The 26466-nt window shown below is 36.7% G+C and overlaps 1 protein-coding gene across 5 annotated transcripts in view; it reads right to left on the reverse strand.

Annotated features, from left to right (window-relative positions):
- Positions 1-4381: 4381 nt before the first annotated feature.
- ST8SIA6 (ST8 alpha-N-acetyl-neuraminide alpha-2,8-sialyltransferase 6) overlaps positions 4382-26466 on the reverse strand; it is a 149406-nt gene continuing 127321 nt past the window's right edge. For 4 of the 5 annotated variants that reach the window (XM_078329547.1, XM_035306878.3, XM_054258486.2 and 1 more), the window contains 4 exons: positions 22300-22444; positions 17375-17487; positions 13477-13569; positions 4382-10032 (listed from right to left, as the gene is read on the reverse strand). In XM_078329547.1, coding sequence (XP_078185673.1) covers positions 9564-10032; positions 13477-13569; positions 17375-17487; positions 22300-22368 — 744 coding nt within the window. In that variant the 5' untranslated portion in view covers positions 22369-22444 and the 3' untranslated portion in view covers positions 4382-9563. The remainder of the gene's footprint in view (positions 10033-13476; positions 13570-17374; positions 17488-22299; positions 22445-26466) is intronic. The other variant, XM_035306877.3, reaches the window with a different exon arrangement.

Raw genomic sequence — 26466 nt, forward strand, 5'->3', positions numbered from 1 at the left:
ACCCTATCATATTACTCATAATATCATTGATGTTGCTGCTAAGATCACAGTGAGTGTACATCTTGTAATGTTACTCATATCTTCAATATTATTGCTACTATCACAGTGGGTATACACCCTGTGATATTAATCATAACATCTTACATATTACTGCTAATATAGTTGGTGTACACCTAGTGTGTACACCCACTGTGATATTATTAATAACATATTCAACATCACTGCATATTATCACAGTGGGTATACACCCTGTGTACCTGTGTGCACCCTGTAGTAACACACTGTGATGTTAATATATCAATGATATTTACCGATCTCATATCATCTTGTGTTAATACACAATGATATTAACACAATATCTATGAAATTGATATAATCTAGTGTTAACACAGTGGTAATACACCATGATATTAATACAATATTGATGGTATTTATATAAGATCATTTATTGTTTACATGCTATGATATTAATAAAATATCGATGATTTAATTTAATCAGTATGTAAAAGGAATTTTTAAAAGGCATCATTTATATAAGCAATAGAGTGAATGTATGTCATGTCTAGTAAGTAATTTTATGGGGAAAAATTTAATGTCACCTACAGTGTATTTGCTCAGTGATCAGCAGGACAGCATTCTAAGAAACTTCAGGACTTGAGAGAAGACCATGAAATGCGGAGTCCAAACTGCCTGAGCTCAAACTCTAGTTCAGTCACTTAGGAGATAGGGGAAGCTACTTAGATTAAATATGGTTAGGTGCCCAACCAGCATCATTTATTCCTCCCTTCCTCCTTCCCAATCAAACCCTAAATTTGCTCAGGCACACATGTGTCCCCACTAGAACCCATAGGGATGAAACTAAAGGTAAAGGTGACATCCCAAAACCCTTTGCCAATGGCTAGGTTAGGAATAGGCATATGGATGATTTGAACCAATGAGAAACAAGCAAAGGTCTACACGGGATTTAAGGAAAGTTCTTTCTCCTGGGATAGTCCAGAAGAGACCCTCTCCTCTACACGGCCGATGTACAGATTTACAGATATGAGACCTGCATGTATGACATTTGTTCAATAGCTGGTCTTAGCATGAAGTAGTCACACAGAGGGAAACGCCACAGGGAAGTGAAACCAGAACCAATTCCCTGTCTCTAGACTTTCAGATCTGTGAGCCAAGAATCCCAAACAGGGTAAAAGAATTTGATGGGGCTTTTTGATACTTGTGGCTGAAAGCACCCCCCTAATCATTCTGAGCCAGTTTTTCATCTGTGAAAGTCAGCTGGATAGCTGTATTACATTCTTGCAGGAATTCATGATAATACACATAAAGTATTAGGCACAGTGCTTGTCACAGAGCAAGCTTTTAACAAAGGACACCAGAAGTGGGGTGTTTGTTGTCTACACACTGAATACCTGCTACTAATACAGGGAAAAATTAAGCAAATTTTTAACAGCCTGGATTTTTAATTGCTTGCATTTTCACATCAGATGAGTTGGTGGTATTAGTGTCCAGGGAACACACTGTGATCACTGAGGGTTTTCAATCTTTTTGAGATCCTCAAAAGACAAAGAATGGAATAATAATGCAATAATAATGCAGTGGATGTCACACACACATACACATAGGCCCAGAAAATAAACTAATTTATCACAGTATAACATATTGGACAATTCCAAAATTAATTAAACTTAAAAAAAAAATCCAGTAGAATATATAAAATTTATAGTATAAGCTTAGTGATAATTCCTTAACTGAGAAAGGTTGAAATTTGGAACCTATCACAAGGAATTAGACAATTAGAAAAAACAACCACCCAATATAATGATGATAAAATTCTAAAATTTTTAAATTTTAGTTGCTATTTTTTTCAAACATCAACAACAATGAAGCTAAAAGAAAGGATAAAATATTGATTAAGCACAGGGGCTTTGGGTATAAAACCTGAATTTGAAACTTGCCCCTAATGTTTTTAACTATGTAACCTGGGGCAAGTTTCTTAGCCTTTCTTAACCTCAATTTTCAGATTTATAAAATGTAGATAGCAAAACTCTACCCTGACTTACGTTTAAATCAAATAAGATGATCTAGGCCAAGTTCTCATATAGGTGCCAAATATATACTTAGCACTTAATAGAAAAAAAAAAAACAAAAAAAATATTTTTGAGACAGAAAATTAGGAAAGATAAAAGACTTGACTAACAGCATCAATCAATCTCATCTAATTGACAGTAGTAGAACACTCCACTTAACTACAGCTATTAGGTGGACACATTCTTTTGAAATGCACACAAGATATTTACCAAGAAAGGCTACATTCTGGGCTGTAATACAGTCTCAATACATTTAAATGGATTTAAATCATACTAAGCATATTCAATGACTACAGTGAAATTAACTTAAAATGATCTGCAGTAACACATATGAAAAAAATCAGAAATATTTGGAAACTAAATAATATACTTCTAAATAACCCTGGGTCCAAAGAAGATTTCAAAAGACAATTAGATCATATTTAGAAAGGAATGAAAATGAAAACATGAAATACACAAATTTGTGAGAAAGATCTAACAGTTTTTAGAGGAAAATATAGCACTAAATTCCCATGTTTAAAAACAGGTAATTCAAATCAATGACATTAAGGAACTATAAAAGGAAAAGCAAATACAACTGAAATAAAAGAAACAATAAGAACCAGAGAAGAAATCAGAGACCAAACAGCAGGTTCTTGAGATGGTCAATAAAATTCATAAGCCTCAAGCTGGAGAGACCAGTGGAAAAAGTCAGAAGACACAAATTACCAATGTGAGAAATCAGATCGGGGGATAACTGTAGACTCTGCAATATTAAAGGATAAGGGAATCTTATGAACAACTTTATTACGGTAAATTCTATAACTCTGATGCAGAAGATAAATTTCCTGAAGAACACAAACTACCAAAGAAGAAACAGACCATCTGAATGGTCCTGCATTCTATTAAAGAAATTATTCAATATTAAAAATCTTCCCTCAAGGAAAATTGTAGGCCAGATGGTTTCACCGGTGAATTTTACCAAATGTAAAGAAGAAAATGCTGAACTTATGCAAATTATTCCAGAACAGCAAAAACCAAAACAAAAACAAAACCAGCTTTGAAAAAGAACGAGATTGGAGTTTTATCTGAAGACTTATAAAACTACAGTAATAAAAATGGTATGATGTTGGCATAAAAACAGACAAATCAATGAAACAGAATAGAGTCTACAAATAAATAAACCCAAAAATAAACTGATTTTCAACATAGGTGCCAAGCAGTATGACAAAGAAAAATCTGTTCAACAAACTCTACTGGAAAAACTGATCAGATATAGGCAAAAATATGACTTAATCTTTACCTTACACCCTAAACACATATGGAAAATAACTAACTCAAAATGGTTCTTAGGCTTGAATATAACAGACAAACAATAAATCTTCTAAAAGAATGCAGAGGAGAAAATCTGTGACCTTGGGTTTGGCAAAGATTTCTTGAACTTGACACCAAAAACACAAACTATAAACATTTTAAATTAATAAACTAGACTTTAGTAAAATTAAAAACTTCTGCTACTCAGAAGACACTGTTAAGAAAATGAAAAGGCTGAGAAAGTAGTTGCAAAATACATATCTGGTAAAAGACTTGGATCTAGAATCTATAAAGATCATTTGGAAGTCATTTATAAGAAGAGAACCCAATTCAAAATGGCCAAAATATTTGAGCAGACACTTCGTCAAAGAAGATACATGGGCTGGGTGCAGTGGCTCATGCCTGTAATCCCAGCACTTTGGGAGGCCAAGGCAGGTTCATCATGAGGTCAAGAGCTCGAGACCATCCTGGCCAACATGGCGAAACCCCATCTCTACTAAAAATACAAAAATTAGCTGGGCATGGTGGTGCATACCTGTAGTCCTAGCTACTCAGGAGGCAGGAAAATCGTTTGAACTCAGGAGGCGGAGGTTGCAGTGAGCTGAGATTGCACCAACACACTCCAGCCTGGCAACAGCGGAATTCTGTCTCAAAAAAAAAAAAAAAAGAGAGAGAAGATATATGGAAGTCAAATAAACACATTAAAAAAATCATAAGGGAAATGAAAGTCAAAATCACAATGAGATACAGAGATACAACTGTGTACCCAACAGACTGTCTAAAATTAAAAACTGCCAAACCAAATTTTGTCAGAGATGTCAGGCAAAAGCCACTGGCATAAGCCACTGATAGAAACATGAAATATTACAACCACTTTGTAAAACAGCATGGTAGTTTTCTAAAAGTGTTAGACATACATGACTGTGTGACCTAGTCATTCCAATCCTAGATATTTGTCCCAAGGAAATAAAAATATATGTTCACAAGAAGACTTGCACATAAATGTTCATGATAGTTTTATTTGTAGCAGCCAAAACCAGGAGATATTAAAATGTTCAACAAGTGAGCAGATAAGCCAATTGTGGTGCATCCATATAACATAATTCTATACAGTAAAGGAATAAACTACTGATACACGATCAACATGAATGAATTCTGATATTAGTATGCTGAGCAAAAGTGCAAGACAAGAAATGAATATAGACAGTATGATTCCATTTTTTATAAAATTCTAAAAAATGTAAACAGTCTATAGTGTAAAAATGTAAATTAGTCTATAGAAAAACATATTAGAAATTTCCGGGGACAAGGGTGAGATGGACAGGGAGGAGGAAGAGGGGGGATTACAAAGCAGCACAAGAAAACATTTTGGGGTAATGAATATATACATTGTCTTAACTGGGGAGATGGTTTCATGGGTGTATGCACGTACATAAATATGTGCCGTTGATTACATGTCAATGACATGGGATAACATTGATTTTTCTTTTCATTTTATAATTGCATAATGGAAATAATATTGGCTTTAGAGTCCGACATATGAGTTGAATACTAGCTCTGCTCTTATATATAATGCAACCTTAAATAAATTACTTACCATTTGAGTCTCAGCTTCTATATGTATTTATGTAGTAGTAAGAATATCATATGTGAGGTTAAGAATATATATGTCAAAGGCTTTCTGTATTAAATACGATAACATGTATATTTTTCTTCTTTATCCCTAAACCCAGTCCCATTACCCTCTCCTTAATGGGTCCCCTTTTTGTATTTGACATGTGGCCTTAAATATGTTTGTATGTATGCATGCATATGCTTTTAAGTAATTCAATGGCATTGTGCTAAAACTCTTGTTTCCCATCATGCTAAATTTTAAGGATCTACCCTTATTTCTGTATATATGTCCAGTACTTTGCTTCTAACTGCTGTACCATATTCCACATTAAGTATCCAGCAAAGTTAGTTCACTGACTTCCTGAGAGACAGACATCTGTGTGCCAATTGTCTACTACTGCAAACAATAATGGAATAAATATCTTAGTACTTGTTTTTTTGTGTGGATCAGAACAAGTTCTCTTGGTTATATACCCAAAAGTGCAATTACTGAACTATAGGATGACATATGATGAATTTTACTATCTCAGTACTCCTAGGTTGCTTTCCAAAATGGCTCAATCAGCTTATACTTTTACCAGCACCTGAAGTTAATGAACTTACTAATTTTTACCAATGGAATGGATATAGTATCTCACTTTCATTTGCATTTCTCAGATTACTGGGAAATTTCAGCATCACTTTCTATTCTTATTAGCTACTCAGCTTTCCCCTTTGTAAATTACATTCTCATCTTTTGTTCATTTTTATATTGAGTTTCCTTTTACTTGTTGATTTACAATTCCTTGGAATGTCTCTCCATTAATGTCATTAATTTTATGCATTGCTAACATTTATTTCAGTCTTTCCCCAGCCTATTAACTTTAAGGTGTCATTCACTGACTAGAAATCTTCCATTTGAATATAGTTCTAGCCATTCTTTCTTAGCCCAATTCTTTAAAAAATCATTTTTGGGTCATTCGGAAGAAGTACAGTTCCTTACCTTTATCTCAAACATAATTCTCCTACATTTTCTTCTATGAGCTTTAAAGTTTTACTTTTTAAACCATCTTTTTAATCCCTCTGGAGTCCAACTTTTTATGTGCAATGCAGGCATTTATTTTTCTCCATTCAGTGAGCCAGTGTTTCAATACTATATGATAAAGACTTTGCCTTGTCTCCATTACATATGTGGTGCATCTGTATCACTTATCGCCTACATATTTTTTAATAAAAAGAAGACTGCTTCTGGAAGAGTGATGACCAAAAATAAAAAAGAGCATGAGAAATATCCCTGCCTTTCCACTCTCAAGAGGGTTGCTGGTGACACTGCTCACTATAGGATCAGCCTTCTGAAGCCACATGTAAATAGGAAAGCTTAAACACTCCTAGCAGCCTCAAATGAATTTTTTTGATCAAGTATAAAGAAAGAAACAGTCTTATTAGATCAAGTGCATCAGATATATCAGACGAATTCTTAAAATGCCTTCAATTTTTAATGGTATAATAATGTGTTTCTATGTCATATTAGATCAATGTTTTGAAGTTCACAATGTATTATATATCACATCATAACTATACTTCTGCATTAGCTATTTAGGATGTTAGTCAACCCGTTTTTCACAAAATTTTCCAATTTCCCCAACGCTTCTTAATTCATGAATTGATTTAGGGTTCTTGACATTACATAATATTTAACTGGTAAATGTTTTGTAAGCAAGGAAAAATTTAGGCAAAAACAGGTCTGATTTGCTGCTTGGTTCTGTATTCTACAGAGTCTTCAAAAAAGAATTTTTGAGTGATTACCTGGCTGAGACCCCACGCATTACTGGGTTAGGATTTATACAAAGAGGGAAATCTCCTTTAGTGAAAGTCATGATCTATTTGTCATTGCCTTTTGTTCAAAGGAAAAAGCACCAGAGACTTCAAGAACTATTACACCGTGCAAAAATGAAAACTATGCATTTGATCATGGATCTCTTTACAGGGGTCATAGCGCACTATGGACTATACACTTAAATGAATATTTCTGCCTTGCTTTTGGATTTGACTGAAAATTATATTGGAATCTTGTTATTGTTTCATTGCCCAATGAGGCTGAACAAGTGGAAAATAGAATCAAGCAAGCTAGTATTTTCCTTAGAAACTGGAAAGTTTTTTTTTTTTCCTGAGACAGGGTCTCACTCTGTCACACAGGCTGGAATGCAGTGGTATGATCACAGCTCACTGCAGCCTCTACCTTTTGGGCTCCAGTGAGCCTCCCTCCGTAGCCTCCAGAGTAGCTGGGACCACAGGTCCATGCCATTGTGCTCAGCAATTTTTTTTTTTTTTTTTGTAGAGAGGGGTTCTCACTATGTTGCACAGGCTGGTCTCAAACTACTGGCCTGATGTGACCCGCCTTGGCCTCCCAAAGTGCTGGAATTGCAGGTGTGAACCTCTGTGTCTAGCCTAAAGTGCTACTCTTGTCTAGTACCAGAACTCAGACTTTCCATTCTCAATGCCCTTGGATGTACTCGAGCTTTAAGAGCAGAAGATCACATTAGATCTATCTAACAACACTTAAGCAATGTTGATTACACAGATTTCTTGGGAGTGTCACAGTCAGAACTGGTTGTCCTGAATCTACACATCTACAAGATGGCATTTATAGTTTTTGTTTTGCTCTTGCAATAATTCACCCTTACAGGACAAAAACAACTGTGACTTGTGTTTTAGTTTACATAGATGATATGCGGGATTGTCAACATTCATGTTCTATAGTATTTTAGAAAGTTCTAAGTAATGTTCTGTTTTGGAACAAAAGAACATTATTGCCACCTCACAGCAGGATATATGGAAGGCTATGCCGTACCAGGAAGGAAATGTTAGGATTGAATGAGGCACTGTGTCTCACTCCCTTTAGTTCTCTGCAACACAGTGACTATTCTAGAGTGTAGGAGCACTCCAAATAATGGCCAACAACCCCAATATGTTGTGAAAGCACAATAGATCTACTTGAGAAAAAGATACAAAGAATATGCATGTTACATGTCACAATGAATATGAATGCACATGTTATATGTGTCACATATATCTACATATGACAGAATTGGATATAGAAAATACACCATGTCAGCTATGTAAATTATAAAACATGAGTCACAGTTCTTGTCGCTCTATAAGGGTGAATTACTGTAAGTTTTTCACAGATGTTGAACCAGAAACTTCCGATGTGTTCATGTGGAAAGACAATTTACTTCACACACAAAAAAACCCCACAACATTTTTTTTTCTCCTAAAGTGTTAGTGAAACATGGGTATCATTATGCTCTTTGGTCTCACACCATCTGGAATATTTCTGAAATCTAGATAAGTGATACTAGAGAATCTGTTTTGATATTCTACAGAAAAATTTTTAAGTTAAGATAGGATATTACATGGGAAAAAAATATTAAGCTCTAGATGTCCTAACTATAATTTTTATTAAAATAGCATAGAAAGCCCCCACATTGTATATTTAATTATTTCAGTATATTTTGTTACTTTTACTCATCAACTATATATTTTATGAATGGTTTGAGACATCCACAGGGGGTCTTCCCATATCTGCAGATCAGGGGAGACTACTGAACACTGAAATAGATTTAATGATCCCTGCTTCTGTTCCTTGTAGCACTTTATTCATAGCTTTTGTCATTATAATACTTACCGTACCCTTTCATAATTAATGATATACACATCTATTTTCTCCTACAAGAGGAAATAATCCTTCTCGCTCTCTCACAGTGCCTAGTGCAGGGCCTGGTATGAAGTAGCTATTCAATAATTTTAAAACAAAATTGAATGGGTGACCCCACAGACAAGACAACAGGTAAGAAAGACTGGGTATTGTAACTGTTCATGTCCTTGAAGTACATCCTGTAAGCGAGAAAGAAAAAGGTCTAAGAATGAGGCAGAAAGTTAAAATAAAACCATGAAGTGATGAAAAGATGTGGACATAGGAGGAAAATAAATGGCTTAAATACAACCAACGATTCATCACAACTACTATTAAAAGTGAATTTAATTAGAAGCAGGACTACTGCCATAGTCAAGAATCTCATTCCTGAATGATCAAGAATTTCTTGTTTAAGTACATAATTTTCTTGTATGCACGCTTTAAGACAAAACAATGGGAAAGATGTTATTGATAGAGACCTGCCACAGAAAGAAACCCAATGGATACTGGTAACTACTCTCTTTAGAAAAGATCTCCAAGACAGCATGCTTTTACTATCAGTCTGGTGAAGGTGGAGGTGGCTGGCATAAATAGTAACAAAGGAATATTCTTTGAGTCCCCACGTAACACGAAAGGCCATGCCAACAGTTTTCATAAATTACCACATTTTATTTGTATGAGTCAGATATCATGGTGACCATTTTACAAAGAGAAAAAATGAAGATTGGAAGGATTGAATGACTTGACATGGTAGCAAAATGAGTGAGGCAGCTTTGGTCAAACCAAATTTTGGGTCTCATCTTAGAATAGTAGCCACCTCCTTTGGTGCTTGGAGACACTGTTACTCACCTACTGCATCATATTAAAATTATTCCCATTTTAAGATACTTTGTTTAGGCAACTTCACATTTGCTAAACTGCAGTTTGAGGATTCCTTTCACATGAAGTTGGAGGATCTGGCTGTACTCTTTGGGCATCTGATGGAAACCACGTTTAGGTAGCATGTTGTCATAATAGTGATGGCTGACAGGCGTGTCTTCTACAGTTTTAGAGAAGGGCCAGAATCCATACAGCTTCACGTTTTCACACAGTTCCACTGCAACACTTGTGATCATCAAGCCGGTGGACAGGCGGTATGCGGTCACACCTTTAGTTCTCCAGAAAAGCGCCAGATGTTTCAGGTACTTGGGATGGAAAAACAGAACCTTTTGTCTTGCTTTAGACTCTTCGAGTGCATAGTACACTTTAAAAGACGTACCCGTGTTGGCCCTGAAGGAAAACGCTGGCAGAAGAAGAAACGCATCTCCATAGGTTGCGATGTCCTCCAGAAATAGGGCTTTCTTTTCCTTTAAGTTCCCATACCTGACAAATTAAAAACAAATTATAGTATTCCCAAGAATAATCATCAGAGTAGCAGTTTTGATAACATGAATTTACCATTGGTCAAAAAACTGAACCATTTATATACTGTATATGAAACAGAGTGTGGACTCAGATAAAACTCATTCAAGTAAGCATTATGTCAGTATCAATGGTGTATCTTCTACTATCTTTCTTGGAATCCTTTCAATTTCCGCTTTCTTACTGGGCTACACTCATACTGAACAGACATTTCTTGTATTATTTTCTATTTCTTTCAGTAATTTGTTCTAAAGTTGCTTTTTGTTCTTGAAACACCTTCCAAATGTATAACGATAAAATATTTCTTGAGGCCAGGTACAGTGGCTCATGCCTGTAATCCTAGCACTTTGGGAAATCGAGGTGGGTGGATCACAAGGTCAGGAGATTAAGACCAGGCTGGCCAACATGGTGAAATGCCATCTCTATTACAAATACAAAAATTAGCTGGGTGTTGTGGCACATGCCTGTAATCCCAGCTACTCCAGAGGCTAAGGTATAAGAATTGCTTGAACCCAGTAGGCGGAGGTTGCAGTGAGCCAAGATTGTGCCACTGCACTCCAGTTGGGGTGATAGAGTGAGACTTCATCTTAAAAAAATAAAAATAAAAACTATTTTTTCAAGTATAGCATGCATATCAATACATTTTTAAAACTCATTTAGCTGCACACTTATGATTTGTGCACTTTTTAATTGTACTTTAGGTTCTGGGAAACGTGCAGATCATACAGGATTGTTGCATAGGGACATACATGGCAAGGTGGTTTGCTGCCTCCATCCCTCTGTCACCTAATTCTCCCCAAGTTATCCCCCCCAACCTCCCCACCCTCCGCTGTCCCTCCCCTAACCCCCCCAACAGGCCCCAGTGTGTGATGTTTCCCTTCCTGTGCCCATGTGTTCTCATTGTTCAACACCCGCCTATGAGTGAGAACATGCGGTGTTTGATTTTCTGTTCTTGTGTCGGTTTGCCGAGAATGATGGTTTCCAGGTTCATCCACGTCCCTACAAAGGACATAAACTCATAGTTTTTTATGGCTGCATAGTATTCCATGGTGTATATATGCCACATTTTCCTTGTCCAGTCTATCATCAATGGGCTTTTGGGTTGATTCCAGGTCTTTGCTATTGTAAACAGGGCCGCAATGAACATACGTGTACGTGTGTCTTTATAATAGAATGGTTTATAATCCTTTGGGTAAATATGCAGTAATGGGATTGTGGGGTCAAATGGAATTTCTATTTCTAGATTCTTGAGGAGTCGCCACACTACCTTCCACAATGGTTGAACTAATTTACACTCGAACCAACAGTGTAAAAGTGTTCCTGTTTCTCCACATCCTCTCCAGCATCTGCTGTCTCCAGATTTTTTAATGATCGCCATTCTAACTGGCATGAGATGGTATCTCAAAGTGGTTTTGATTTGCATTTCTCTAATGACCAGTGATGATGAGCATTTTTTCATATGTTTGTTGGCTTCATATATGTCTTCTTTTGAAAAGTGTTTGTTCATATCCTTTGCCCACTTTTGAATGGGTTTGTTTGCTTTTTTCTTGTAAATCTGTTTTAGTTCTTTGTAGATTCCAGATATTAGCCCTTTGTCAGATGGGTAGATTGCAAACATTTTTTTCCCATTCTGTTGGTTGCCAGTTTACTTTAATGATTGTTTTTTTTTTTTTTTTTTTGCTGTACAGAAGCGCTGCAGTTTAATTAGGTCCCATTTGTCTATTTTGGCTTTTGTTGCCAGTGCATTTGGTATTTCAGTCATGAAGTCCTTGCCTATGCCTATGTCCTGAACGGTTTTGCCTAGATTTTCTTCTAGGGTTTTTATGGTATTAGCTCTTATGTTTAAGTCTTTAATCCATGTGGAGTTAATTTTAGTGTAAGGTGTCAGGAAAGGGTCCAGTTTCTGCACATATTTCATTATATGCTTCCTTTAGAAAACTTAAAATAGGCCGGGCACAAAGGCTCATGCCTGTCAGCACTTTGGGAGGCTGAGGCAAGAAGATCACTTGAGGCCATGAGTTCAAGACCAGTCTGGGTAACACAGCGAGACCCTGCCCCCTATCTTTATTAAAAATGAAAAGAATTAGCTGGACACAATGATGCATGCCTGTAGTCCCAGCTACTTGAGAGGCTAAGGTGAGAGGAACCGTGAGCCCAGGAGTTTGAGGCTACAGTGGCTTGTGATTGCACTGCTGCACTCTCAACTCAGTGACAAAGTGAGAAAAAGAAAGAAGAGAAGGAGAGAAACAAAGAAAGAGAAAGGATGGAAGGAAGGGAGGCAGGGAGGTAGGGAGGGAAAACTTACAATATCTAAATGCAAATATAGATATACATATATATTATTTCAAAAATTTTCCTCTATGCATTGTAGTATCTGTGTGTATGATTTAAATAACTTGGCATCCTAGTAAGCACAATTGTGAGTGTTTAGAAAATATGCTTTGAAAGGCAGGTTCAATATTTTATTTTCTTTCAAGAGATGCTATAACTATTAGTAGGAACATACTCTATTACTGATGTTTATCAGTCACTTTTGATGAAAACAACGGAGTAATAACTATGTATAAGAGTTTTCATTAGCCAACACTTTTATGGTAGTTATGCTGCAGAAATGAAAGATGGTAATTATTTTTTGGTAATAAACTCTCCAACATGTAACTGTATTCTGCCAGGTTGTCTTAGAGTTTACTCTCTGAAGATTCTAAATAGAGTAAGTTTTATCAAGAAAGTGCTACCAAGATAGAAAGTAATGCTAACACTCTAAAAGAAAATGAAAAAGGCCGGGCACGGTGCCTCACGCCTGTAATCCCAGCGCTTTAGGAGGCAGAGGTGGGCAGATCATCTAAGATCAGAAGTTCGAGACCAGCCTGGCCAACACAGTGAAACCCCGTCTCTACTAAAAATACAAAATTAGCTGGGCATGGTGGCTTATGCCTGTAATCCCAGATACCTGGGAGGCTGAGGCAGGACAATTGCTTGAACCCAGGAGGAAAAGGTTGCAGTGAGCCACGATCTTGGCTAACACAGTGAAAAACCATTTCTACTAAAAATCTTGTTGCACTCTAGCCTGGGCAACAAGAGCAAAACTCCCTCTCAAAAAAAAAAAAAAAAAATTTAAAAAAAAAAAAGGAAAAAAAGTGGCTTCATTATTGTTAAAAGAGATGAAATAAATACATTCTCATTTGATTAGCTTATGACATTAGAAATACAACTGAGTCATAACTCTTATGAACAACCACCTTGACAGAATGCAACATTTGCAAATGAATTCTTATATATTTTTCCAAAAAGTCATTCCACCTGTATTGCAAGTCAGCCTCAGCAAAAGATTAGCCCTTAAGCTGAGAAACATGTGGAACAATGAAACAATGTTCTTGACCAGTTACGTAACTTGCTGGTACTTACTTCAGAGTTATGATACTGGGATTTACAGTCACAAGATTTGTTTTACTGCCAACATCTTTACTAACATCTCCTGTGGTTGGAGGGAGGTTACACCTGAAATTTTAAAAGAAAATTATTTTCAAAATAGAACTTGTTAAGAAAAGATTGTATACACACATATGCACACATACATGTATATATAATAATTGTCCTTATATTGGATAAATCATTGCTATTAAGAGAGCCTCAGAATCCATTTGGTTTCTATTTAAAATGATTTAATGTAGTAATTATTCAGCTCTTAGTTGGCATTTCAATGTTGTATAAAATATACACTTCTTTTTTTTTTTGAGATGGAGTCTTACTCTGTTGCCCAGGCTGGAGTGCAGTGGCACTATCTCAGCTCACTGCAACCTCTACCTCCCAGGTTCAAGTGATTCTCCTGCCTCAGCCCCCTGAATAGGTGAGACTACAGGCATGCACCCGGCTGATTTCTGTATTTTTAGTAGTGACAGGGTATCACCATTTTGGCCAGGCTTGTCTCAATCTCCTGACCTCAAGTGATTCACCTGCTTCGGACTCCTAAAGTGCTGGGATTACAGACATGAGCCACCGTGCCTGGCTTAACTATACAAATTTGATAAATGCTTTCAATATGGACAATAACTTTTATAAGTATCAAAACCAGAAATGACAATTACACCTTGTGTAAGTTTAGAAGAGTTCCCAATCCTTTTATTAAAGTTGTTATTTATATTATTTATGTTAATGATGTTCCCATAGTGGTATGATCACCCATTTGCATGTTCTTAAAACATCGATGCACTGTTACTAAAGTTATACAGTCTGCCAGAAGCAAAGACTACATTAAAAAAGCAAAACTTCCCAATTCCCATGCGGATAGTTTTGCCACCAAATTATGGTGTTAATAAATAAAATCCTAATGTTCTTACAGTGATGTTTTTCATACTGATGTTCTCATCTTCCTCTGAGTACTAATTTGCTTTTAAATTGGAAAACAAAATACGAATTCTAATTTTGAGTAATTATATCCTTGTCACAAAAAAGGAAAACTTGGTTATGACTTTCTAAATCTCATTTACTGAAGTTCAAGTAGTAAAAACATAAGAAGGGAGCATCCTGGAGTGCTTCCTGAAAAAGGCTATTCAAAGCTCATGTGATCTGTAACACGACTGAGGATGAAATACGTCATTCTATGTTCCATAAAACACACGAGGCCAGGCGTGGTGGCTCATGCCTGTAATCCCAGCACTTTGGGAGGCCGAGGTGGGCGGATCACCACGTCAGGAGGTCAAGACCATCCTGGCTAACACAGTGAAAAAACGTCTCTACTAAAAACACAAAAAATTAGCCGGGAGTGGTGGCACATGCCTGTAGTCCCAGCTACTCGGGAGGCTGAAAGAAGAGAATCACTTGAACCTGGGAGGCAGAGGTTGCAGTGAGCCGAGATCACACCATTGCACTCTAGCCTGAACGACAGAGAAGACTCCCTCTCAAAAAACAAGAACGAATTAATTAAACATAAACTTCCTCCCTCATTGATATAAAAGCTATGTCAGAAAATGAAATAAATATGGCACCTTGGCAAAATAAATATTAATCAAATATTAATAATAAATATTAAATGATAAAGATTAATCATAGGTACTAGGCCACAAAAGTGACCTCGCTAGTGGGCCTCCTATAAATAATGCCCTTTCTAGAACAGTGTCATATTCTTTTGAAGAATCAAACATGATTTCTAGTAGAATCTTATAGGAGACTCCATAGGAAAGGGTGTTTTATAGAGGAAATACAATAAGTTTCGGCTTAAAACTTAAAAAAATCTCAGTAGATAGTTAATTTATGAATCTAAAATAAATGCCTGTGTTTCTAGATTCTATTTTTGCTGATGGCAGGTATTTTCCTGAATATAGAGTACACACACACACACACACACACAAACACACATACAGACACACACAAAGAGTAGTATAGGTCATGGCATGTATTATACATACATACATATTAAATTTAAATTATATAACAGTATATGTTATTTTATTAAAATTATACTGTTAAAATTAAATTATATAACAGTATACATATAATATGCATCTATTATATATTATGTATACATACATAAATATACTGTTATATAATTTTATTATATAATATGTATATAATGTGTAATATATGTATACATATTAAACATATAACATGTAACACTGCTATATAATTATATATGTATATATGTAATATATACATATAATATGTATGCATATTATATATACATATTATATACAATATGCATAATACTATATATTATATATACATATTAGGTAACATATACTATGCATACATATTATACTGTATTATATAATACTGTATTATACAGGATATATACATATACTATTATTTACATATAATACTGCATTGGTTTATATGCAAATATATGTATTATATATAGATACTATTATTTACCTATAATACTATAATTACATATAATACTATATTATATAGTACTATATATATATAGTATTTACCAAAGTAAATATAGGCTTAGAATACGAAATAGATTTTAGTGACACCAAACACATCTAGCCCTCACTTTGCCTTTCAGTTTGAATGGCTAGCTTTACAGGAAATTCTATATTCAGGAAAACACCCATCATCACCAAATATGTAATCTACATATGCAGACAGTTGTTTTAGAATTATAAATTAAATATCTGCTGAGTTTTTTTCTTCTGGGTTTTAAACCAAAACTTCTTCTATTGCCTATACTTGCTATAAAGTATAATGAATGTTTAGGCCTGATCCTCATCACAGATGTTTTCAGAATTTTAAGCCTATAAAAAGTCTACTGAAAGAAGAATTATCTTCCTTATGGCTTTTTCACACTGAGTACTTGAACAAAATGGCTCAACCATTCAGATATTGACCGTTCTAATACTAATCATGAAGAAGACATTCAACAGTTGTTGCACTGTCAGGCCTATTGTTGCTTCATAATCACCTTCAACACAAAATTTAAAAATGAGATTAAAGTTAGAAAACAGGGTTTCTAAGCTGTTTGTCAGAAACCCTGTTTCTTTTTCAATTGCTTGAAAGGGCAGCATTAAATCAAGAAAGATCAAAGGGTCCCGTCTGATGTATGAAATCAGTGCTCCTAAAACAGAAGAACCAGACTTCCACTTACTCTTTAAAAAGGCTCATTTCAATTGAAACCCATCTTCAGATGGATGAATTACCTTTCCATCAGGCTGAGAAAGTAGAGATGCTTTGGTGTGGCTTATTAATACAAGGCATGCATAAAACCCACTGTTTCTATTTTTGTATGCTGGCTGATACGGAGATAGAAAACATTTTAAAAGACCAGAACTTAGAAACTATACAACTTTGTTTTTTAAATTGCAAGCCAGAAAATGAAACATTACTATAGTTTGCATGGCTATAAAATGTCTTGATCAGGATTTTCCCGAGTATTGTCTGAGAACAAAACATCCTTAAAATATTCTGCTAAACAAAAACAAAAACAAACAAATGAAAAAGGATCTTCAAGGTCAAGTAAGCCTGGGTTATGTCGCCCTCCAGAGTCCTCCCAAAGTAGCCATGGTACCCATTAAGAGACTGAACGCTCTGAAAAGTCCTGCAATACAAAACCCTCTTTCACCACCACTCTTTTCGCCCAGCGTTTCCTAAACATATATCACCATAGCACATTTTGATTCTTCAGATATTGACATTCTCAGGAACTCAGGAGCCATACAATACTTCAGGAAACCCTTCCTGGATAATTAGTAGACTTTTGTAACAGAGCGCAAAGGTCAAAATACACAAAGGATATGGTTACACTAACCCTCTAAAATACCCAACTCATCTTTTGTTTCAAAGAAACCAATTTGACAGGTCTTACCTAAAAACGAAGTCGGATTTATCTATCTCAGCTCCACAGAGAGACTTATTCAGAATTCCCCCATTTCCAACCACCGCACACTGATTATAAGGGTAATCCACAAAAGGCTGGGACTGGTAGGAGAAAGTAGAAAACTACCATGAAATACCATTAATTTTAGAACCACAGACTTCAGTTTAATTCTAGTAACTTAACTTTTTATACATGCTAAGGAGAAGAATAAGAACAAGGGACCAGGCGCAATGGCTCACGCCTATAATCTCAGCACACTGGAAGGCCGAGGAGAGTGGATCACCTGAGGTCAGGAGTTTGAGACCAGCCTGGCCAACACAGTGAAACCCTGTCTCTACTAAAAATACAAAAGTTAGCCAGGCATGGTGGCAGGCACCTGTAATCCCAGCTACATGGGAGGCTGAGGCAGGAGAATCGCTTGAACCCAAGAGGCAGAGGTTAGAGTGAGCTGAGATCACGCCATTGTGCTCCAGCCTGGGTGAGAGTGGGAGACTCCTCAAAAAAAAAAAAAAAAAACAACAACAACAAGGAAAAGCAGCAGCACAGTTTGCTAATCAACTTATGACTTTATATAAAACACCAGCCCAATGCAGTGGCTCACATCTGTAATTCCAGCACTTTGGAAGGCCAAAGTGGGTGGATCACAAGGTCAGGAGTTAAAGACCAGCCTAGCCAATATGGTAAAACCCCTTCTCCACTAAAAATACAAAAATTAGCTAGGCGTGGTGGCGGGTGCCTGTATTTCCAGCTGCTGGGGAGGCTAAGGCAGGAGAATCACTTGAACCTGGGAGGCAGAGATTGCAGTGAGCCGAGATCGCACTACTGCACTACATACAGCCTGAGTGAAAGAGGGAGACTTCATCTCAAAGAAATGTGTGTGTGTGTAGTGTGTGTATATATGTAAAATAAAATAAAAAATCATTATATGAACCTAAGTTTGATTTCTCTTGAGAGAAACAGACATCATATACAACATAATGTAATAATACAAAATGCAGTATCATGTATTTTACATGGCATGATTAAGGAAAAAAATTAGAATGGCAAAATCCCATATTCCACCTTCCTGATAAACAAGGACATTTTCAGCAAGAAAGAGAAAATAAAGAAATTAGGAAGCAGCATTAAATCTACTTTAAGGCATAAAATTAATAGGTGATTTAGCAAAAATTTCCTGTGCTTCTTAAATAGTTAGACCTTCAGGCTCAGTAATGGCATTAGATTTATGTCTGCCATCTCTGTGAATGACCAGCCAGTGTGCTTCAGGGAGGCCTACTAACTGTACTGACATATTTCAAATTAATTTCCAAGACCTCAATCTTTTTTATTCCTTTTAGGACCCGACCTGCTTACCCCAGAGGGTTTCCTATTTTCCCCAAGTTCTCCATGGCCTGAAATCTAACTTTTCAATTCAGTGGTGCACTTTCACTTTCCTGGTCACTTTCTGTGAAGTAATAATGTGACCCTGGGCCCACAGCCAGGGTCCCAGCTCATGCTTCTCTGTGATGAGGTCCCGATCCACCGATTTTGTCTCTAGGATTAAGGTGTAAGTCCTCAAGAGCAGAGAGGCTGTTTATTAGTTTTAATTTCCCCTCATTTTTCCCTCCTGCTCTTGCACAGTGCAATGTGTACAGCTTTCAATACTCATCTCATGAGCTTTCAACAAGCTCTCCCGCCTTCTCACTAGGTGGCTTTGAGGATAAATCTTATTTCTTTTGCAAAACTGGTATCATGGTCATTAATTTACTGCACATGTGCAGAATGAAACTGGCCCTGGCCTGTAACCACTGAAGGGGCCACTAGTAAATATTCAGGAATTTTGTGAGCTGGTATTTAACCATTGGTAACTAAAAATTTTCCAGGATAGGGATATTGATGCCACTGAAGTTGCCAAAGTTTACAAAAGCAAGGCACATCACCCTTGCCAAAGGCAATTTATGAGCCCCACTGGCAATAGCCCAAGGCTGACATGGTTCTGAGCAGCCCAGAGTGACAGAAGATGCCCCAGAACTACCGTGGCTGCTGTCTTCCCTGATGCTGGCTCTGGGAGCTGCCCACCTAGCACAGAAACTTGGTTTCAGTACATCTCTCTTTGTAGTTTTGTCTTTGAAATGTAAAAGTCCTATTGCACTTTTTATGCAAGAGGCACTATTTCAAGTTCGTACTTTATTAGCACATTTAACCTAGACAGCAACCTTTTGAGTGTTTTACAGATAGGAAAAGGCAGGCATGAGTCCAAGTAACAGCTAGAGAGTGGCAGGACTGGAATAGGAACCCAGTTTGCTCCAGAGTACACGCTTTAAACCACTACACATTATAGTTTCTCACAATTCTGTGGATTAAAATAACTGAATAACGTGTCCTATTTCTTGTTATATCTGCAATGCCTAGCACAGTGACTGGCTCTAAAAAGAACAGTTCTCAGATACCTCAGGCTATTTCATGTCATTCAACTTCTAGGTCAACATGTCTTCAGCCAGTATCTACTAAATGGTGCCACCATAAATTCTGAATTTTATAGATAGGGTAGGATGCAAAAATGCAAATAGGCTCTTTATGGTATAAAATGGAAAAGATTACTGAAGGAAACATATCTCGCATGATGCACTGACAATAATGAATGTTTTTCTCTGGTTTCTTGGTCAACTGAGAGGAAAACATCTATATGCTTTAGTATCTCATGTTCAGTAAGAATTTAAACAAATTACAAACTTCAACGTTTCCTTAAATAAACCTCCCAAGAAAATGCAAATTTGCATGCTCCACTGCCTGCTCATTGCTCACTCGGGTTGAGCTCACCAAATCGACTTTTATTTTTTTTCTCTGCAAGTAACTTAGCAAAGTTTGTGGAGGAAGTGGCTCCACATCATTTCCTGAAAACATTTAATGCAGTCTTCCATGTGCTCAGCAGTTCGTCCTGGAGAGTTGTGTGCAGAAGGGCAGAGTAAAGCAAGGTGGGAAAGAGGACCTCCCCACCACAAGCCCCGTCCATGAAAGGAGAAGGCTAGAGAAACACACACAGAAAAGGGACCTGGCTCTGCAACTGGTGTCCTACTGACTGGAAAATTTCCTCTCCCCAGTTAAAAAATAATCAGTATACATTTGGAAAGCGGATGCAATGACCAGTTGCATACATATTTATCAAGTCTTTATTAAGTCAATCCTTTCAAAGCACCAAATAAGAGGTAAAGTGGTTGCTGCTCCTCTGTTCTGGTCAGTCAGAAACAAGGCAAACACTGGCAAAACCTGCATGGATGAATGAGTGAAAGAGCTGCTCACTATCAAACTTTCCAAGGCTTTCCCTGATAGGAAAGATCAATTGTGGGATTCACTCAGGGTGGTGGCAAAAACATTAGCGAAAGTTATAGAATATAGTCTCAAACTCTTTTGGAAGGCCTAAGGGTCTTTTCTATACTTCTTGGCTGAAGGCAGCCAGAGTCTCTTTGCAGGAGCCAGAGAGATGAGGGCAAAAATACCAAGGAATGTGAGTGGTTTACCTAACTAACTTGTTTACTCATGTGGTCTTAACACTAGCCTTTGGGCCAGAAAATCCTCTGGGGAGGTTAGGGAAGGAGGTTTACCAGGGATATTACCCACTAATGGTGTTTGCTTTGGGCATGGGCTCTTTCTTTTAATCTTTTCACTCTAGTGGTGTTGACTCAAGCCTTTGTCAATTAAACTTTACTGAATAAATGCAAGGCTCACTGGCTGGAGGGGGCCCGAGGTCACAACTGTTTACAGCACTCTCCAGGGTGCCTGTAAGCCACTGGTACACACTCAAACTGTCAAAGCATAATATCTGTGTGTGAGTGTACTTGATTCATCCGCCATTGAGTCGGGGTCTGCAGGACAGACCCCCGCAGGTGGTGACCCCAACAAGAAATACTCTTGCATTATCATGTTTTCAATCACTGCTCTTTTCAGTGTATCATGAGAATGCTCTGAGTTATAATTTTTGTCCCCCTTTCCTTCCAGAAAATTTACAGTATTTTTCCTCTATCATTTTCTATTTATTTCTCACTCATGCTCAGCAAGTTATTCTCCCTCTGAATCCTAATATATAAAAAAAAACTGGAACAACTTACATAAGCAACAAAAAATTAGCTGAAAGAAGTCAAGGCTCCAACAAAAGAAAACTGTGAGAGTCTCATATCCCACAGCTGGTACACTGCATATAGAGTGATCCCATTTTGACCGTCTTGACGTGGCCTAATTGCTTTTCAATCAAATCATAGATCATAGAAAGATGCTGGAGAATGTATGTTTATAAGCAATGAGATGTTTATGTCCTTCAGAGCCAAAATTTCCCCAAGTCAAGTTTCTCCCCACTGTGTCAAGCAGTTTTAGATCATATCATTACTCATTTTTCTAATTTTACAAATAGGTAGTGAGTGTATGTGTGTACTGGGAAATGTCCTAGGGGTTTGGGATACATCACTAGACACAGCAGAAAAAAATCTCTATCTTATGGTGGGCATGTTTATTGACTATAAATTCTTACATGTTTACTTCCCAAAGATGAGTCACATAAATGAACTGTTCCTTGCGAAGGAATTGATTTAGTCACCATAACTGACAATTGGAAGAATCTTATTTGAGGTGAAAAATGGCCATCCTCACAAGCCTCGGTAACTACTCAGCAGAAAGCCCAAGTGTCTCATCTTATTTGAAGAAGAGTCTGGAAGACTCAGAACTAGAAGAGCTTATCATTTAAGATATAAATATTCCTTCCCCGCAGAGCTGCACTGCATTCAAAAGGGCCTGTTTAAAAGATGGCCCACTATCCAAATTTTATACAACATAACAGTGTGGTATTTTAATTAATTCCATCATAATTTTAAGTTATAGCTTAAAGTAAGGGAAAATTTACCTGGGGTGGTAACGCAAATAACCCACCACGAATCTTTACTCACCACTGGAAACATATGAAAAATGTTCTCTTTAATTGGGATTTCTTTTTTGCTTTCCACCTCGTAACTCATGTTAGTCCCAACTGGAGTGTTATTCTGAGAAACAACAAAGTTTTGAACAGCATCACAGCAGGAAGCAAGTTTTGCTCTGCAAAGGATGAGAATAAAAAGGAAGCAATGGTATAAGATTAAGAAACCAAAAATAGAGACCACAATGGAGGATGCGAAGGAGGATTTTGCCATACTGACTTTCAAAAAGAAGATAATTATTCACAAAGATGGCTTTCTTTTTTTCCCTCCAGGCTCTATATCCCTTGAGGATTGAGACTGACTCTCTTTTCTTTCTTTTTGTCTTTTGCTTTAATCTTATTTTAACTTCTTTTTAAAATTTTTCTTATTTTACTTTAAGTTCTGGGGTACATGTGCAGATCATGCAGGTCTGTCACATGGGTTTACATGTGCCAAGGTCGTTTGCTGCATCTATTAACCCATCATCTAGGTTTTAAGCCCTGCATGCCTTAGGTGTTTATCCTAATGCTCTCCTTCCCCTTGCCTCCACCCCGTAACAGGCCCCAGTGTGTGATGTTCCCCTCCCTGTGTCCATGTGTTCTCATCGTTCAACTCCCACTTATGAGTGAGAACATGTGGTGTTTGGTTTTCTGCTTCTGTGTTAGTTTGCTGAAGATGGTGGCTTCCAGCTTCATCCATATCCCCGCAATGGACATGATCTCATTCTTTTTATGGCTGTGTAGTATTCCATGGTTTATACATACCACATTTTCTTTATCCAATCTATCATTGATGGGCATTTGGACTGGTTCTATGTGTTTCATATTGTAAATTGAGCTGCAGCAAACATACGTGTACATGTGTCTTTATAGCAGAATGATTTATATTTCTTTGTGTATATACCCAGTAATGGGATTGCTGGGTCAAATGCTATTTCTGGTTCTAGATCCTTGAAGAATTACCCACACAGTCTTCCACAATGGTTGAGCTAATTTATGTTCCCACCGATACTGTAAAAGCACTCCTATTTCTTTACAGCCTCACCCTCTGCCTCCTGGGTTCAGACAATTCCCCGCCTCAGCCTCCTTGGTAGCTGGGATTACAAGTGTGTACCACCCACACCCCGCTAATTTTTTTTAGTAGAGACAGGGTTTTACCATGTTGGCCAGGCTGGTCTTGAACCCCTGACCTCAAGTGATCTGCCCACCTCAGCCTCCCAATGTGTTCTTTCTTGATATTTTAACAATTACCATTCTGACTGGTGTGAGATTATATTTCACTGTGGTTTTGATTTGCATTTCTCTAATAATCAGTGACAATGAGCTGTTAAATTATGTTTGTTGTCTGCATAAATGTCTTCTTTTGAGAAGTGTCTGTTCATATCCTTTGTCCACTTTTTGATGGTGTTGTTCCTTTTTTTTTCTCATAATTTGTTTAAGTTCCTTGTAGATTCTGAATATCAAACCTTTGTCAGATGTGTAGATGGCAAAAATCCCATTCTGTAGGTTGCCCATTCGCTCTGTGCTAGCTTCTTTTGCTATGCAGAAGCTCTCTAGTTTAAAATCAGTGGGTAAAAATTACAAGCATTTCTATACACCAACAACAGACAATCAGAGAGCCAAATAATGAATGAACTTCCATTTATAATTGCCACAAAGGGAATAAAATACCTAGAAATACAGCTTACAGGGAATGTGGAGTACTTCTTCAAAGAGAACTACAAACCACTGCTCAAGGAAATAAGAGGGGACCCAGGCAAATAGAAAAACATTCTATCCTCATGGAAAGAATCAATATTATAAAAATGGCCATACTGCCCAAAATAATTTATAGATTCAATGCTATTCCCATCAAACTGCCACTGATATTCTTCACAGAATTAGAAAAAACTACTTTAAATTTCGCATGGAAGTGGAACCAAAAAAGAGCCCATATAGCCAAGATAATCCTAAGCAAAAAAGAACAAAGCTGGAGGCATCATGCTGCTTGACTTCAAACTGTACTTCAAGGCTACAGTAATCAAAACAGCATGGTACTGGTAGCAAAACAAACATATAGATTAATGGAACAGAACAGAGACCTCAGAAATAACACCACACATGTACAACCATCTGATCTTCAACAAACCTGACAAAAAACAAGCAATGGGGAAAGGATTCCATATTTAATAAACGGTGCCGGGAAAATTGGCTAGCTTTATGCAGAAAACTGAAACTGGACCCCTTCCTTATACCTTATACAAAAATTAACTCAAGGTGGATTAAAGACTTAAATGTAAAATAAAAACCTTAGAAGAAAATCTAGGCAATATCACTCAGGACACAGGTAGGTGCAAAGACTTCATGACAGAAACATTAAAAGCAACTGAAACAAAAGTCTTTTTTTTTTTGCAGCGGAATCTTACTCTGTCCCCAAGGCTGGAGTACAGTGTCACAATCTCAGCTGACCGCAAACTCTGCTTCCTGGGTTCAAGCAATTCTCCTGCCTCAGCCTCCTGAGTAGCTAGGAACAGGTACCTGTTACCATGCCTGACTAATTTTTGTATTTTTGGTAAAGACAGGGGTGCCACCATGTTGGCCAGGCTGGTCTTGAACTCCTGGCCTCATGTGCTCTGCGCCCTCAGCCTCCCAAAGTGTTGAGATTACAGGCGTGAGCCACTGCACCTGATAGTTTTTTTTAAATCTCACTAGACTTCTAACTGGGAGCTTGGTGACGAGGCAAGATAAATGGCAAAGCAGTTAAACATACTTATACTCAGATAAGAACCTTCTCACCAATGGAAAATGCTCATGAACATAACATTTTTAAAAATACAAACTTCCTTCTGATGATATTGTTATAATACTAAAGACAAAAAATGAGAGGATACATTATAATGCTTTTATAATAATTATAAAATATAGAAATTAAGTAACAGTATGACAGTCACTAAAAAAATATGTAATCATTTATTATGAGACAACCCCAGTGGAAAAAAGAATTATCTAATACAATGAATTTTTAAGTGAGGTGAATTTAAAGTTGCCATTCTGTATAGAAAGCCCAGAGAAGCATAAATAATTCCCAAGCTATATTTCAAAATGATTACCATGGAGTGAAACACTATTATCAGAATGCAGACCTAGGAAGTTGTTTCAAGGATCAACCTCTGGCAGGGGTAGATGTAGAACCACTTAGAATTCCTATTTCATGTCTTTAATTCTCCAATGATGTAGATTCCTTAAAGTCTCTTGATAATTATTCCAGGGTTTAATCAAACTTAAAGTCAAAGAGATTTCTGCATTTGCACAACGAAGCTACATCTTAACGTAAATCTATTTTCCTTGTTAGGTTTTCATACATTCTTCTTATAAAAATACTTCATGTACTTGAAAATGGAAATCAAGCAAAGCTTTAGCCTTTTTCAGTCTTGAAGTGTTCATGGAAATTTCTCTTCTCTCAGGTTTTCCTCATAGGACCAGTTTTTCATTATTTTAGTTATCTTGTTTCTCTTTAAATCTCTACTTATTTCTCCATATTACTTAAAAATCTGTATCCAAGCCGGATCAAATCACAAGACAAGAGACAGTGAATATTCACCAAGAAATGTTGATGATAATGAGTCATTAGAAATGGTCTTTCTTGGGGCCACACTTCTGTTATTGGTTTGGTCCTGAAAAGGAACTTCCATACATGTTTTTACTGAATTTTGCCCTTTTGAAAAAATATAATGCTCTAATTTGTCAAGGTCATTTTAAACTTACTCTTCTGAATCCCAATAATTCTCAAGGCATGAAAAGTAAAGGTGATATTTACACCTCAAACTTAACGTTTTCAACAATACTGCTTATCAGTTAACTAAAGTAAGTTAAAATATTCATTAAAATAGTATATCCTTCTTAATTGGATTCTGTCACCCACTTATTATTTCTTTTTGTATTTTACAACCTACCATTTAGAAAAGATAGTTCACGGAGATTTACAAAAGAAAGAAAATGAAAATGAAATGGTATGTAGTCAAAAACACGATACTAGGTGGTTTTTAATTATACATTTAATTTGATAAAAACTTGAGTGACATATTGCAAATTTAGAAATTCTCAGGTCTATATAATTTTTAATGGCTCTTTTATCTAGCATTTTGAGAACAGACAACACAATAAATTCTCATTTACCTTTGGC

Source organism: Callithrix jacchus, chromosome 7 (genome assembly GCF_049354715.1).
Source record: "Callithrix jacchus isolate 240 chromosome 7, calJac240_pri, whole genome shotgun sequence".
Classification (NCBI taxonomy): domain Eukaryota; kingdom Metazoa; phylum Chordata; class Mammalia; order Primates; family Cebidae; genus Callithrix; species Callithrix jacchus.